The sequence below is a fragment of the Apis laboriosa genome, unplaced genomic scaffold, assembly GCF_014066325.1.
Source record: "Apis laboriosa isolate Shangri-la unplaced genomic scaffold, ASM1406632v1 scaffold16_cov148, whole genome shotgun sequence".
NCBI lineage: Eukaryota > Metazoa > Arthropoda > Insecta > Hymenoptera > Apidae > Apis > Apis laboriosa.
Window position 1 is genome coordinate 4,318,515 of NW_025222129.1, and position 15,482 is coordinate 4,333,996.

Below are 15,482 nucleotides of genomic sequence, written 5' to 3' on the forward strand. Positions count from 1 at the left end.
TAACTGGAAATTATTTTAAAATATAAGAAGAAGATGATAGATGAAATTTGTAATATCAAACGTGATAAATCTGATAAACGATGCAGCGAAAATTGTTCGAAGCGTAGATTTATCATTTCAAAAAAAAGATCACAGCCTACTATATTTGCACGTAATATTTTAATCGATAGATCGTCCCTATAGAAACCCTACAAAGCTATTTCTTTATACATCGATTAACTTTTTAATTTTAAAAAACGCGAAAACACATCGATACACGCTAATATATATATATATAGTTTCACGTTCGATCATTTTTCCTTCTTTTCTGCGCGTGATACACGAGAATTTCGCAAAAAAACGCCACGATTGACGACAAGAATCCAATCACCCCTATGTAAACCAGATTCCAGACGAGCGACGATTCGTACAAATTTCGATTAACAGGACGCGCCTTTTTCGGGAAAAATTTCCCTACGAAATCGTAATGCCACTTCTTGCGAATACCTGCCGCCTCCAACCTCGATATGATCGTATCGAATTTACTCCTGAACGGCGAGTGCTTCCTTAGAAAGTAAGTCGCGTGAGGTTTTGCGTAGCACAAATTTCTGCACACCTTCATAGTAACCGAATCCCTCTTCGCTTGGGAGTAAATCAACGCGTTTATCCCTCTCAACTCCATGAAACAGGTGACGTTCCTGTATCTGGACAGAACGTCGGTGCAATTTTCCATGTCCTCGTCGGCGATCGCCTTCCTCTTCAACGAGTTGAATGCCTGGTCGTCGGTGAAGAAGGTGACGTTGAATATCATGTGGAGGACGACAGGCGTCAATCCGGATTTGTCCAGATCTTCGTAACTCTTGTACTCGGTCTCCATCGTGTCCGCCATGCTTACGCTCGTCAAGTCGACGTAAAGATTGGCCGAGTACATGACGGACGCCAATACAATCAGGAAGAACACGATCCTCTCCAACGTTCTGTCCGGCCTCATCGAGACGCTCGTCGCGATCAAGATCCCGAATATCTTCAACGGTTGCCACAACCTCTTCTCGAACCTCAACAGAGCCGATATTGCCCAGAACGCGAGAAGGATCACTATATTCGCGATTATAGCTGCGAAAGCTCGTGACTCGATGGTGTTCACTTGATACGCGATCGGTACGACTGGGCACCACTTCTCGTACTCGAACGGCAACGTGTGGTCCAACAGGTCGAAACGCGGGTCGGGGAATAACGGCAGCTTCGGTATTATGATGTCCAGATCGCCGTCCATCAGGCTCGTAAGGGCGTCGTTGTTGGGCAGCATCACGATCGTGAAGTTCATGATACGTGCAAGCGTGTGAAGGAGTTTCACGTCGGGTCCCTTGTACGAGATAGGGCAGGATCGAGAGTCGACCGTCAGATTTATGTAGCCTTCGCGTTCCAAAATGGTAGCGCGAAACGGGTGGCCGTGAAGATCGATCAACTTGTTGGGGAACCAGTCGAGAGTCGGGGTATACGGCGTTCGATCGTACATGTTGGTGAAAGGGTTGTATCGATGAACGTTCATGGTTATCGATAGTCGAGAGTTGTTGGATAACTCTAATACCGTCATGTCGATCAACTCGTCGTACCAGATCTGTTTTAAAAATCCCTCGAAGTTGCAGTTTATCTCCTCGAGCTTGGTTATTAACAATACTTTGGACCGGTTCTGGCAGTGCTCTATGAAACGGGCGATGTCCTCTCTTCGACGGCGATCAGGGAAATCTTTCGCCACGTACGAGTATAAGATGAGCGTAGACTCGGTCGCGTCGATGTCCGGTAATTCGATCGGGATCGAGTCGTTGAAGGAAACGAAATTCGTCGGTATGGTGCGTGACACGGTTTTGTAGATCTCGTCGATCAACTGGAGATCGTCCAAGGGATCACGGCCGAGAGAATTTTGAACGACGAATAGGACGTTCAAAAATTGGCTCGTGTCGAGAAGATCTTTGACGGATCGTTCGATGATCGGTAAATGGTACGGATAATTCATTTGTTGAAGGGTTAACAGGTATAACGGTAGAATCATGGTCATTTTTGCAACATTCCTCGATCGAATAATTTCTAAAAGAATTATTATGGGTGATTATTATTATTATTATTATTATTATTATTATTATTTAAATAAAACGATATTGTACTTACTATATTTCTCGAAGTGGGAATTGAAGATAAATTTTTTTAATGATCGTTCGAAGAATAAAATGGAAGACTTGGGAAAACCAACGTTAAGAAGCAAACACTGTGAGGAAGCGACAACTGAAAGCATCGTTCCTTTCCACGCTTTCATTCCCTCGTGTGAAAATTTCATTTATCTTAAGTGCAATAATAACATGGTATATACACAGTGCATGAATGATGAGGTATCGTATCGTGTATATATATATACATAAAACACGCGCATACCTTAATAGTTTGATATTCATCGAGTACTTTTACATATCTACCTAGAAAAAATATTTTTACAGGTGAGTTGATTAATTTGTATAAATGGCGAGAAAATATTTCATCGGCAATCTTAAAATCTATTGCATTGAATAATTTTTTTTCAAGAAAAAGAAATAAACATTGTAGCCTCTAGTTTTTATCAATCAAAATAATTTTCAATCGTCGTTTAAATTTGTTTGCATATATCCGTTTAAGTACACACACACACATACACACACACACACACACACACAGGATATCGTAGTATCGATGTTTCCACGTTATTTACACGTCCTATTATTGATATTAAAAAAAAAAAAGAATTGTTAAAATCAATAAAGCAACGTAGCGAAACTTACATTTAATAGAGGTCGATGAAGTTTAATAAGTAAATATAAGTAGATTTATATCACTTTTAACGAAAAGAAAATTGATTACATACATGATATCTAATTCGTTTGGCGTGCATGCTACTATTAACTTGCAATTGTCTCGTAGATACAAACTTATACTTTTGTATGACCTGGCAATAAAAATATTAAAAATGTTTCTCCTTCAACTGTTAGTCGTTAATACTATCGCTTACATAATTCGATATATAATCTCATTAATGTATAATCGTGAAATCAATATTAAACAAATTAAAAGAAAAAAAATTAAGTTCAAATTTAAAAAGAAGAAAGTGAAAAAAGGGAACCGAGAGAGATGTTAAAAATTTAAAATATAAATAATCATCTAAAAAAAAAGGATCGTCATATTTCCAATATAGAACTGTCGTGTCATTAATTATCTTTAACAAGATTGTTCAAATTGCATTATGTCATTATGTCATTTTTTATGCACTTTAAATTTTTTTCACGTATTTCTAACAACCTAGTGCATCGATTATACGAATAAATTTCAAGAAAAATAACCGAAAGTATTCGTAATCGATCAAAAGGATCATTGTTTACGATAATTCTGAAAGAATTTTCATTGCTAAATGGAAAAACGTTTTTTTTTTTTTTTTTGTATTTAAACGAAAATTATTCCAAGTGAATAGAAGGATTTTTTCATTAATAGGTTTCACTTGAAGACAATATGCGGGCGGAATATTCAATTAGCCATGACAGTATCTTCCATTTATCGGTAATTCGCGCTGCAAAATGTAAATTTTATTGACCATAGCCTAGAAACGACGCCTTACATACGATCCTTGACGTTACATTATCTTCGCTAATTATGATAATTTCATTAACTGTAATCTTTTATTAACCTCTTTCAAATAGCTCAATAGCGCTAAAATTAAACATCTTATCTTCTCGAAATTGTTTGATTCTGTAAATATGAAAAAAATAGATTGAAACTCGTCATTCGAGAGATGTCAAAGATATATCGAGTTCAATTATGTATAATAATTTATAACAGGTTCCAATTAAGATATCATATTATCAATATCGTTCCATTCGAATTCATTGTTGAATTATTTAAATATCTTCGTCGTAATTTGAATCCACATGTGATTACCAATCGTTTAATTCTTCATTTAGAGACGAACTATTGTAATTAGTATTCTTCTTTCAAAGAAAGAAGAAGATCCTTTTGGTCGATAACGAGTACTTTCGGTTATTTTTCTTCTTCTTTTTCTGAAATTTATTCGTATAATCGATGCACTAGGTTGTCAGAAATACGTGAAAAAAATTTAAAGTGCATAAAAGAAAATGACATAATGCAACTTGAATGATCTTGTTAAAAATAATTAATGATGCGATAGTTCTATATTGGAAATATGATAATTCTTTTTTTTTAAATGATTATTCATATTTTAAATTTTTAACATCTCTCTCGATTCCCTTTTTTCATTTTCTTCTTTTTAAATTTGAACTTAATTTTTTTTTCTTTTAATTTGTTTAATATTGATTTCACATTGATTATACATTAATGAATGTATTCAATCTTTCGATAATAATAAACGAGGTAAAAAAAAATATATATATACAAGTAGAATTATTAATCGTTTATTTAGTCATAATTTATTCGTAGATGAGTTTCGATTACAAGTGAACGAATAAAACGTACAAAAAGAGGCGTTATCGAGATTCGAATTTTAATAAATACGTTGATTAAGCGTACATTACATAGAAATATTGTAGTCTTAGGTGGTGAAAAGTATTGGTAAAAATTAAAAATGTTCGAAGCGAAAGACGATAAATCGTTATGTGCAATCGTTACTTTTGTTCGATAAATCACGACATTTATTAGGAGGAATGATAATATAAATAATATTCCACTTATCTCGAGTACGTATTTGTGACGTATAAACAAATGAGGATGATAATAAACAACGATAAATGTATATAAATTACGTATAGAGAAGTAAAACTAATATTAATTAAACATACACGTTTCCACGATTTGAAAGCGCAGCGTGATTTTTTTTTTTTTAGCAATTTTTGCAATATTTTCGATGTTTATTCAATCGTCATTAAAATTTAAAGCCATAATTACGGTTAATTCGATACCTGTTAGGATATCGAAAAAATACGTTTGAGAGTAAAACGTATGGAGAATTAATTTTGATAAAATCAGAGAATCACTCTTGAACATACTCTCAAAACGGTGTCTTGAAAAAATACTTTTCAAGGAATGATTTCGTAAGTTTTACTCTCAAATGCCTCCGCTTTCTTGCGATTCACGTATTATGCGTTCATTCTTCTTAAATTACGAATAAAGAAGAACATATACCGTTCTTTTTATTCCCTGATGAAGATTAAAGAGAAGCATGAAAGGATAAGGAGAACGAAATTGGGCAGAGAAATGGCGACACCGTTTTCGTTCCAACAAGTTTTCATATCGCACTGTTTGAGAACAGGATTGAACTTTTGCTTTATGTATTCCCAATCGCAGAGGCCCACTTTACATCCTTTGAGCATGACCGATTTCTCGGCCAGGTAAAACATTACATGGTTTGTTGGTTGGCTGTTAATGTCGCATCTAGTGAATGAATGAAAAATAAGATAAATAGTTTTGGGTCCAAGTATAAGGATTTCGTTTAACTCCCGTTTTCTTAACTGTTTTGTTAACAAATATTTTTATTACTTCAAATAGATATATCTCCACTCTTTCTTAAACAATTTTTAACGAGAATAATTATATTTTTTTTTTCTTTTGTTCTAATTATCTCGCTATCCTTTGTATGCAAGAATATTTTATTTTCCTTCCAATTAAATCATTTTATACGTGTATAAAGCGAGAGCAAAATGATAACAAAACATTCTTCTTATTAATTTCTTATTAAATAGAATTCTCGAAAGTTTTTATCGTTTGTGATAAAAAAAAAAAAAAATTAACGTTAGAATTATAAATTCTTACTTGTAAAATACAGCGATAAGATTCGCCGCGAAAGAGGATATGAAGGACGTTCTCCACTGACGTTTCGCCATTTCCTTGTAATTAAAAGCCGCCAGTTGCATTTCATCTTTATTAATGTTCAATGTTGTCAAAAGATTCAACAGACTTATAGTATCGCTAAAATAGAATATGCCTTTGGGCTGAAAGTTCGACTCGTTCTCCTGTTCCACTTTCCTGAAACATATTCGAATTTGAAATATTTTCGAAGAATAATTATTCATCCATTTAAAAATTTAATCAAAAAACTAAGGAGAGAGAGAGAGAGAGAGAGAGAGAGAGAGAGAGAGAGAGAGAGAGAGAGAGAGAAAGAGATTACCAAAAGTGATTCATCATGTCTTGCAAAAGCGTGCATCCTAGCCGAGCATTGATTTCACGTCCATATCCGGCTTTGTAATAATAATAGAGATCCTCGCGATACTCGAGCACATGAAGTTCCTCTTTGCTGAAAACGGCACACCAAGGAGAGAGTTGCGTCACTGTCCATGCCTTTTCGTAACGGCACATATCGTACATCGTTAGAATCAAATCTGGAAAATAAAAAAAAAAAAAGAAAAGAAAAGAAAATGATGGCACTCGACAAAACAGTTCGAAACGAGAAATTTCTGAAATTCTGAAATACGTTGTCTCTATTTAATTCTAACCTTTGGGAATGTCAGTGAAAAATCCGAGGCGTCGGCTCACGTTTTTCACGAGATTTTCGAAATCTTCGCTCTCCTCGAAGGCGATTACCTCCTCGTAGGAAGCGTTGTTGTATTCGTTGTCCCACGAATCGCACGTTTTGTACATCTATTAAGAGCGAAATATATATCATTTTCTAAATTAAATTTTGATATTGTAAAATTCAATATTATTCAATTGTTCCATTAATTAAACAGTTAATGCATATTTTCTTGATTTCTTGAGTTTTCCTTGAGCTTGTAGTACGTAATTGGAGATACATACATAATTTCATTTGTTCGCAATTTTATTCTCACTTTTCAAAGAATGAAATTAAATAATATTTTTTGATTCATAATTATCTTTAAAAATACGTTTTAAAAAATATTTTTAAAATTCATTATTTACGTTATTATATATAAATTTCTAAAATTATTCCAATGACAACAACACAATTGATTAGATGATTCCATGGACGAAAATAGGAATGTAATTCATTTTTATTTAATTAATATAAATGTATTACACGTTTAATGTAATAAAAAAACGTACCGTGAGTAAAGTGTCATTATCTGGAACTTTTTCCACGTCTATGGCGTCTTTAACCTTGAACAATCCCTCCATAAACGCGCCCGAACTTGTATACGCATCGGATTCTTTAAACTGGAATAAATCAATCGAATTAATAAAATCGATAAATCGTTAGTTTTTTCCTCGTAGCACATGATACGTTTATTACCACGTACCACGTAATCTTGCTCAGTAATGTTCTCGTTATTGTTCGATTGCAGAAGATGGGGAAAAGTGCTTTGCAATCGTCTCGCGAGCAACCTCATATCCTCTACACCCTGCGGTGCCAGAACTTTCGCTCGTTGGATCATGAGATAATCGTTCTGCTTCCATTTTTTCAAATTTTCTAAATCTTTGTTGCACATGTGTCCATCTGTGGGAAAGAAAATGGAAAAATGAGGATTATTAAAAAATTGCACGGCCCAAGGATTCTCTTCTCGTTCGAAACAATTTTCGAAAAATTAAAAATTCAGTCTTTTCGAAGTCAAAAGTTTCAAGAATTTCAAGAATTTAAAAAATTTTACAATGTAGTTTTGAATATCGAGTAAATCAAGTTTCGATCCATTTCTAGTACTTTCGAAAGATTAATGATTCGAGATTAGACATGTTCCAATTCAAAGGGGGTTAATTCATGCGTGAACTCGATAAATCTAGGGTTAACTGTTGGAAATGTGGTTATTGATTAACACGTAAAACGACGTATGGTGAAGATCGATACGAAAAAATGTCAATGACCTGAATTTGCGTGCAACTTTATACTTGCATTTGATTTAATGGGAACATTAACTTTTTCTCGAAACTTTTTCAATGAATAATAAAATACACGGCCGCGGATAAATATTAAAAATTGTGTACCTCTCTGGACCATTTTTCATCTTTTATATATATCTACTTTTTCAAAGATCGTTCTTGTTTTTCATTAAAAAAAAAAACAGAAAATTATACTCACTGTTTCGTAATTCGTGATTGTTAATTATTTGATTTTGGAAATCTTTTAATTTCACCATTTCGATGATTTCTGACTTTGATGGGCATCGTGTACCATGTGTAACGAGCATCCAAATTTGCTTTGCTTGGCAATCTACGAAATATTTAAAATTTTTTCAATTTACTTGCATGACATTTATCCCATAAAGACATATTTTAATTATTTTTGTGAAAAAATTTAAAGAAGATCGATAAAATATCATTGTCTCGAAATATAAATTTCAAAATTTCCCTGTCTGAATGAAAATTTAAATTAATTTTGCCAGAAATTACATCCAGTGTTGAGAATAATTTTAATTTATCATTCTACTTACTAGGCACGCTTTGAAGCCGATCTTTGTAATAGACAAAATGGTAGGCAGTTTTAGTGCCCATGTATAAATACGGATCATTCTCTTCCTTAAAACAGAAATCAACATCACGCGCATAAACATGACTAATTAACAAAGTCAAGAATAGCGCGTATGCATTCATTTTGAAGTTTCACCGTTGAATCTGCGAATCAAGATTAAAACGTATCCTTAAATATTTCAATATTATAAACCGTCACAGATTTTTCCGCGAAAAATTCATCAAAAAAATTTGTGTAAAATATAGTTGACTATTAACAAAATTTGTACGGAAAATCTATGATACTTTGTGTATTTCTTTCCAATTATTATTATTATTATTATTAATATCTACTTTGACAGTTATATCGAAATATTTAATATTAGAAATTTTAATATATAAATATACGTTGCAAAGAAAGACAACTGGGAGGATCGAACTCGCTCCTCAACTCTAAGAACTCATAAAACGGTTTTGTTTCATTGTGGTACAGCATGCAATAAACCTACATTTTCCTGTGCTGATGTCACATGTTACTTTACTACCGACTTTATAAATTATTAACAGCCAACTATATGTAAAATAGATCTTATGTAACCGTATCCTTCATTTTTTTATATAACCTTTTATATAAATTCATTGTACATAAGCAACATCGAAAATTCAATTATTTATCCGCAATTTTAACGATTGTTAAAATTTCAAACCTGTTTCAAAGTATTATAAATATCTCTTTGAAATTGCGTTAAAAATTAAAATATCTTTAATTTCTATTATTCGTAATCGAATTCGAAAATTTCATTTCGATCTTTCTCCACAAGAGAATCAAATGTTGCAGAGATATGAGAATAACTGATCGGAATATTTCTGGCGCCAAGGTTAAGGATAAACTGTGCACGTGAATGTGGAAGTTAAGATGTGTTCACGCATCTCACGCGTAATATTGCATAATTACGGGAGAGAGGACGCAATAAACAGGTTTTCTCAGAAGTTCTAGTCCCTCGCCTCGCGCGTTTACTATTTTTGCTTTTGACCATATAAAACATTTTTGTTCCGCTTTTGGATCCGAGATCTTTCTAATTTCTAATTTTCCAGACCAGAGATATTAATTCTTCCCGCGCTGATTTTTCTTGAATAGCCATTTCGCGTGGCCATTTCGATCGCATGTTAAATAGAAGACGCGATAAGATGAATCGTACTTCTATAAGAAAAATAATAAAAGATGAAATATAACGAAAAAAAAAAAATTTTTAGGATAACGTTTAAATTACTCGAATTATTCTAATTGGATTTAATTATATTTTCGCGATAATTAAGAAACGAATTAAATTGAAATCAGTGGAATAAAATTTTTTTTAGGAATCATTAAGAACCTCATGAAGGCGGGATGCCTGTTAAAAAAGAGCAATTCAAGAATGAGCAAGTAAGGTTGACGATAACGCAATTGGTAGTGGTTAGATTAGCAAAGCCTTCTTTGAGGCTAATACGTCTACTTGGCCTACTTATAGTTAATGCCTTATGTCCGCGAGTGCGAAAGCGTCGTGTATGCCTGGTACCGAGAGCTGATTCTTCCGGAATACTTTGGCTATTACGTTAATCTTATTTCTTTCCTATATTTCGAACAATAATTTCTTTTCAAAAAAAATTTCGAGATCAGATTTTTAAATACCTCATCTTAAGTGACACACGAAAAAGAATATAATCCCAATTTTCACAAGAATATATATTTGTATAAATCTATTCTCATATATAATCAGGTTTTATTATATTTGATTATTTGAAAGGAACACAAAGGATGATCTAAAAATAAGAAAAGTTACATTGGAAAATTTAAAGGTATAAAATATCCAAACAAAATATATTTTATAATATTTGAAGAGTGAATACTTGGATCTTTATTTCAATTTCTGTAGCTATATATATATATATAAAAATTAAATTTAAATAAATATCCGCGTTCACGGTCATTACATTTATATAAACCTAATAATGTACCTGCTATTAAAATTTTTTTCCAATCTTTAAACGAGTTAATACTGTAATGGAATATTTATGTAACACTGCATAATGATAGGAAATAACAAAATAAGAGAAATAAATTTTTCAGACAAAGAGACATCTGGTACTTTATTGCGAAGTTAATTGCATCGTCATCTCCTTGCCCGATCTGTCCAATATGAATCATAGCAGAAGACATAATAAAACAGACTGTTGTTGAATAAATCGTATTTGTTAATTGCGAGCAAAAGTAGAACGTAAATGTCACGGTTGGTAATTCCCATTATTCTTTAACTATTTAATCATTCAGAGACGAGTTTATTTATTTAAATGAAATTCCTGCTAGATAAGCATTCCATTGAAAATTGAACGAAATGAATTTCATTCCAGTACTGTTCTCACGACCTACCTTTATTTCAATTAAAACCTTATCTCTCGTCATATTGTTTCATAAATGTTAAAAAAGGCAAAAAAAAAAAAAAATGAGCATAAAATTATTAAAAATTTGAAATAATTCTTTGAAACGCAAGGAAGGAGAGGTAAGAATAATTTCCACGATAAAAAATTTCAAAAAGGACGCAATTAAAATTTAAATTAAAAATTATTAAAAAAATATTGTTGCATCGAATAAAAGTATCATCAAGTATGAGAGAAAAATTCTCTAGTGAAAAAATTACCTAGAGCGAGTCTTCGAAGCCAAACTTCACGCCCTGTTTCGGCGCATTAAATCCCTGGAAAAAGTTGGAAAGAGAGAGTGCGGGCGACAGTAATATTCACTTTTCCCCGATCGTAATAATCTCTTTGTTCGAATCCAAGCAAATCGTATCCTACGAATGTTTTACAAACACCTCGACGCGATCGATCCTCCGAAGTCGAATCTTACGATCGTTCCCTTTTCATTACGTGCTTCCTTCCGATTAACGCGTACGAGTCACGAGAATTCGAGGACCCCCTTCTTAATGTAACTCGCGTGATAAAAAAATTTCCAACTATCCCGATTAATTTTCATTCATTTTATCTTTTAATAATTCAAACTGTAGATCGAACTCGAGCAACTTCTTCGAACCTCGATCAATTCTTCTCTTTTTGTTATATTCGATTCCCGCTAACACGATTATATCACTGTATCACTTACTCCTTTTCAAATATGAATAGAAATCGTGAAAGAGATCGCGATACCACCTCTCGTGGCGGCAGCTCATGTGCCACTGGCGTAAGGTCGTCGAGCCTCGTTGCTCCTAGCTTGTACTGTAAAAGTCGTATAGTTTCAGTGTACAGTATACGATTAGTGTACGTAGCCTTTGATACTTCCCCGATTCAACTTGGTGTTTCGTGTGTTCTATAAAATCGTAAAGGTTCGTCACTTTGAGCACGCGCGATCGATAATATAAGGTAAGGAAAACATGACCGTCCAAACTTCGTTCGAAACGCATCTACCATTATTACGAGTTCTTTTAAGGGATTGGCACGAAAAAAGCGAAAAAAGAAGGATATTCATGGAATTTAATTCTTAAGCGGATCCGTAAATTAAATCCGTCAAAAAAATTAAAAATTTCTTTGATTTTGTTTCGGGAAATAGAAATTTAAATTTTGAGCTTCGTTTCTCGTTAGTTTATTATTTCTTTGTTTTAAAGAAAAAGGAATTTTTGAAGGAATATTGTCTCGATTGATTTTGCAATTATTTCGTCGCGATGGATTTTTGAAATTGAAATTATAATTTCTTTTTTTTTCTTTCAAAATGATGGATTTTCAAAGTTTTTAATTTTTGTTTTTCTTTTAAGAGAATATTTTGAATATTACAGTATCATCCATTGCAACGTTTAAGTATATACACACCTATTGTGAACAGCATTGGTCACGGTAGTTCAGGTGTCACTGACATAAGGTCGTCAAGCTTCGATGCTTCCAATATGTACAGTCTATTTCGTACGCTGCTAAAACTACGTAATAATCACGAGAATCGAAGAAAAAATAATATTATACTACGAAGAATATTTATCTCGAAATTGATTAAGATAAAGTGACATATGATAGGATAATAATTAGAAATATAAATTACCATTAAAATCCATGGTAAATTATAAGATAATTAACTAAAAATCAAATAATCGTATAATTTATTAAAGAAGGTTGTATAAAATATATCATATAAAACAACTTATTTAATACATTAACCCTGATATTCTAAATTTGTGTGGCACATAAATTACATTTGTAAAAATCTGTGAATTGGATTAAAGAAATAAAAGAAATAACTATCAAACAATACGCACGAATTAAAATCTCCAAAGATGGGGCATAATAATTTTAACGATAATGCAAACGTGACTAAATTTGAAAGTGTCATAACGTATGACCGTATCGTTCATCATGCCAGCTTCGTATGACAGTAATATAAGGTCGCCGTCATAGCTTCGTTGATTTCAACGTGTACATATACGTTCAGGTATCTTTCACGTGACGTTTGTCATACGATGATTTTAAAACAAAAATTTAACGATAATTACATGTCATTTTTATCCATTTCACAGTTGATCGCAATATTCTTCAATATCTTCTTGAAATGAGTCCATTCGCACGTGCCTCGGGGGCATCCTTCGAAATCTAATGGTCTCTCGTTTAAATAAAGTTTCACCTTGAAACCTTCATCGCATCTGAAAGTAATATTGGAACGAGAGTAAAATAAATAACGGATAATAAGTAAATTAATGATTAAAACGAGGCTTGAAACGTACTTGTAAAAAATGGCCGCTAAATTCGCAGCGAATGGCGTCAGATTCGCTGTGTACCATTTTCTTGTTTTCGCCTTATCGATGTTCGTATCGTGTACCAAAGGCTCCGAGTCTTTCGCGTATCCCAACGTGGACAGGAGCAATTGAAGAGCAGCACTGTGGGTGAAGTAAAAAATACCTTTCGGTTCGTCCTTATTTCCATTTTCCAAATTTCTGAAAAAAGAAACGATAATGTTATTTATTACGATATTGAATATTTTTTTTTTTCTGCATATAAGGGATGAGATGTTTGTGATGTTACAGACACGTGAAATTCTTTATTTAATTATTTACAATTAATATTAATTATTATTTACTGTAATATAAGGATCTTATTATGCAAATAGGAGGTTCGTTGACTTTTCCCTCTCCTCCCTCCCCGAGATATCCACTTACGATTATATACACTTACGAAAAATGATTGAAGAGATCCTTCAACGGTGGACACCCAACATCGTTTCTCATTTGCTGACCATAACCGTAAAGATAATAAAAATACATATCATCCCTGTACTGAAACCATTCTATATCTTCCTTTGTAAACGGGGCGCACCAGGGAGATTTTTCGTTGATGTACCAAGCGCTCTCGAACAGGCAAATGGTGTACACGTCTTCGATTTGAGCTAAATAAATTTTGATCAATGAATTGAATAAAAGAATTTATTCATTCGAAACAATATAAATTAATAAGATAAGATATATTGTACTGAAAACTTCTTCCGATATATTGTTTGACAAGCCAAGCCGTTGACTAATGTTGTTCATCATTTGATTGTATTCATCGCTTTGTGTTAATTCATCACTTTCAGCCCACATCTCTGTTGTGTTAGCCGTTTCGTTCAAATATGGTTCATAAATTTTGTAATACTGAAAATGATTAATTAATTGATTTATATATACCTATGAAAAAAACTTAAAATTTAGATGATATTATTATGTATAATATACTTGTAACAGAGTGTCTTGAGGGATTCCTACAACTTTTATATTGTTGAAGGTTACGTTGTTAAAAAGGCCTTTGATGAAATTTTCCATGCTAGCTACTGTTCGTTGAGTTTTCGTCGATCTAAACTGTGAGAGATCGAAAAAAAAAATGGATATTAATTATTTAATTTCTTTAATTGTGAATATTATGTTTGAGAAAATTACTTGATACAGTTTCTCCAAACTGTTGCTTGAACGAGATTGGAAAAGTTCCGGGAAATAATTCTTAAATCGTAAGCCAAGGAAAAACATGTCTTGTTTACCCTGCTTTGTCAATCGTGCAGCCTTTTTCTTTTGTAGAGGTTTATATCCGTTCCACTCTTTTATTCTGTTAAAATCTTTTTCGCACAATTTGCAATCTGTATAATATAAGTAATAAGCATTGTGGAAAAATCAAAAGCCACGATATGAAACGATAAAAAAATATCAAAGATAAATTGAAACTAACTGTCGTGATTCTCGATGATAGCACGTTGAATCTGTGGCAAGTCATTTTTTAATTTTTTAATCCAATGTTTGCCGGTATTCCGAGTTCCGTGTCTGAGTATCATCCAAATTTGCAATGGTTTACAATCTGTGAAAAGAGAAGAGAGAGAGAGAAATCGTGATTTGTGTATTACATGTGTAAACGTGAGGTGATAATTTGTTACCCACTTGGCAGTTTGGAATCGGTTATGATACCATGAACGTGCTCATAGGCAGTTTTCGTGCTGAACAACAAAAAGGGATTTCGATCGTCAACGTAACAATATTCGCTTAAAGCTAAATGATTTTCCAAACAAAAAATTGCGATCAATATCGCAAAGATTTTCGCACTTGACATTATATTTTTCTTTAGGAAAGAAGCTATTCTGTAAATATCTGAAACGTAAAGAGACATAATGTGTGAATCGTTGTAATCGATGGACATCTGTTAATATCGAAAAAGAATAAAGAATTAAAGATATTCTTTTTCGCAAAAATAATAGTTACAAGCTATCGTTTCAATCGTTGTTCAAACACTACTTCACTCACCTTCGACGATTAAGTGACTCGATCGTGTGTTCTCCTCTTTTATAAGAGAGAGCCTATCAGCAGCTTTGGATCTTAACGCTTCGCATAAGATTCAAATGAATATTTTCAAACGTGTACTAAGATTGTTAGCATATATATAATATATGTATATATATATATATATATTTCTAAAATGATGAGAAGAATCGACCTATAATGGGAGAAGAATTATGGGTTTCTATTTAAAAAGTAGCAAATATTGATTACACATAGCATTGCATTTATAAAGAAAATATTTTCCCGCAGATATAATATCCTTTGAATCATTCATCTTTTTCTTTTGATATTTTATTATAACTGCATAACGGAGAAATA

At 32.8% G+C, this 15,482-nt stretch overlaps 3 protein-coding genes across 3 annotated transcripts; all 3 read right to left on the reverse strand.

The window, feature by feature from the left end:
• Positions 1-289: 289 nt before the first annotated feature.
• LOC122711249 lies at positions 290-2,281 on the reverse strand (the record flags this gene model as incomplete). The annotated part of the gene is made up of 2 exons (XM_043929821.1): positions 2,146-2,281; positions 290-2,064 (listed from the first exon to the last, which is right to left on the reverse strand). Coding segments are annotated over exons 1-2 (1,899 nt in total), but the record flags the coding sequence as incomplete, so codon positions are not given.
• Positions 2,282-4,402: 2,121 nt separating this feature from the next.
• On the reverse strand, positions 4,403-11,541 carry LOC122711095 (multiple inositol polyphosphate phosphatase 1-like). The gene is made up of 9 exons (XM_043929529.1): positions 11,037-11,541; positions 8,346-8,526; positions 7,994-8,125; positions 7,221-7,417; positions 7,027-7,137; positions 6,459-6,603; positions 6,134-6,344; positions 5,779-5,991; positions 4,403-5,400 (listed from the first exon to the last, which is right to left on the reverse strand). The coding sequence occupies exons 2-9, from the start codon at positions 8,503-8,505 to the stop codon at positions 5,160-5,162; spliced, it is 1,410 nt and encodes a 469-aa protein (XP_043785464.1). The 5' UTR covers positions 8,506-8,526; positions 11,037-11,541; the 3' UTR covers positions 4,403-5,159.
• A 918-nt stretch (positions 11,542-12,459) lies between these two features.
• LOC122711193 (multiple inositol polyphosphate phosphatase 1-like) lies at positions 12,460-15,124 on the reverse strand. The gene is made up of 9 exons (XM_043929722.1): positions 15,087-15,124; positions 14,769-14,975; positions 14,563-14,688; positions 14,280-14,473; positions 14,079-14,201; positions 13,838-13,997; positions 13,543-13,753; positions 13,095-13,304; positions 12,460-13,013 (listed from the first exon to the last, which is right to left on the reverse strand). Exons 2-9 carry the CDS (start codon positions 14,935-14,937, stop codon positions 12,863-12,865), a joined length of 1,344 nt encoding a protein of 447 aa, XP_043785657.1. The 5' UTR covers positions 14,938-14,975; positions 15,087-15,124; the 3' UTR covers positions 12,460-12,862.
• Between the last annotated feature and the right edge of the window lie 358 nt (positions 15,125-15,482).

Bases quoted from the DNA above. Each gene is read 5' to 3' on its own strand.
- LOC122711095 (XM_043929529.1), bottom strand. From the start codon at position 8,505: ATGAATGCATACGCGCTATTCTTGACTTTGTTAATTAGTCATGTTTAT. The intron at 6,604-7,026 runs GTACGTTTTTTT...CGCTCTTAATAG, and splicing joins ATAATGACACTTTACTCACG to ATGTACAAAACGTGCGATTC. The intron at 5,401-5,778 runs GTAAGAATTTAT...TTCATTCACTAG, and splicing joins CTTATCGCTGTATTTTACAA to ATGCGACATTAACAGCCAAC.
- LOC122711193 (XM_043929722.1), bottom strand. From the start codon at position 14,937: ATGTCAAGTGCGAAAATCTTTGCGATATTGATCGCAATTTTTTGTTTG. The intron at 13,998-14,078 runs GTATATTATACA...AATCATTTTCAG, and splicing joins CTCAAGACACTCTGTTACAA to TATTACAAAATTTATGAACC. The intron at 13,305-13,542 runs GTAAGTGTATAT...TTCTTTTTTCAG, and splicing joins GATCTCTTCAATCATTTTTC to AAATTTGGAAAATGGAAATA.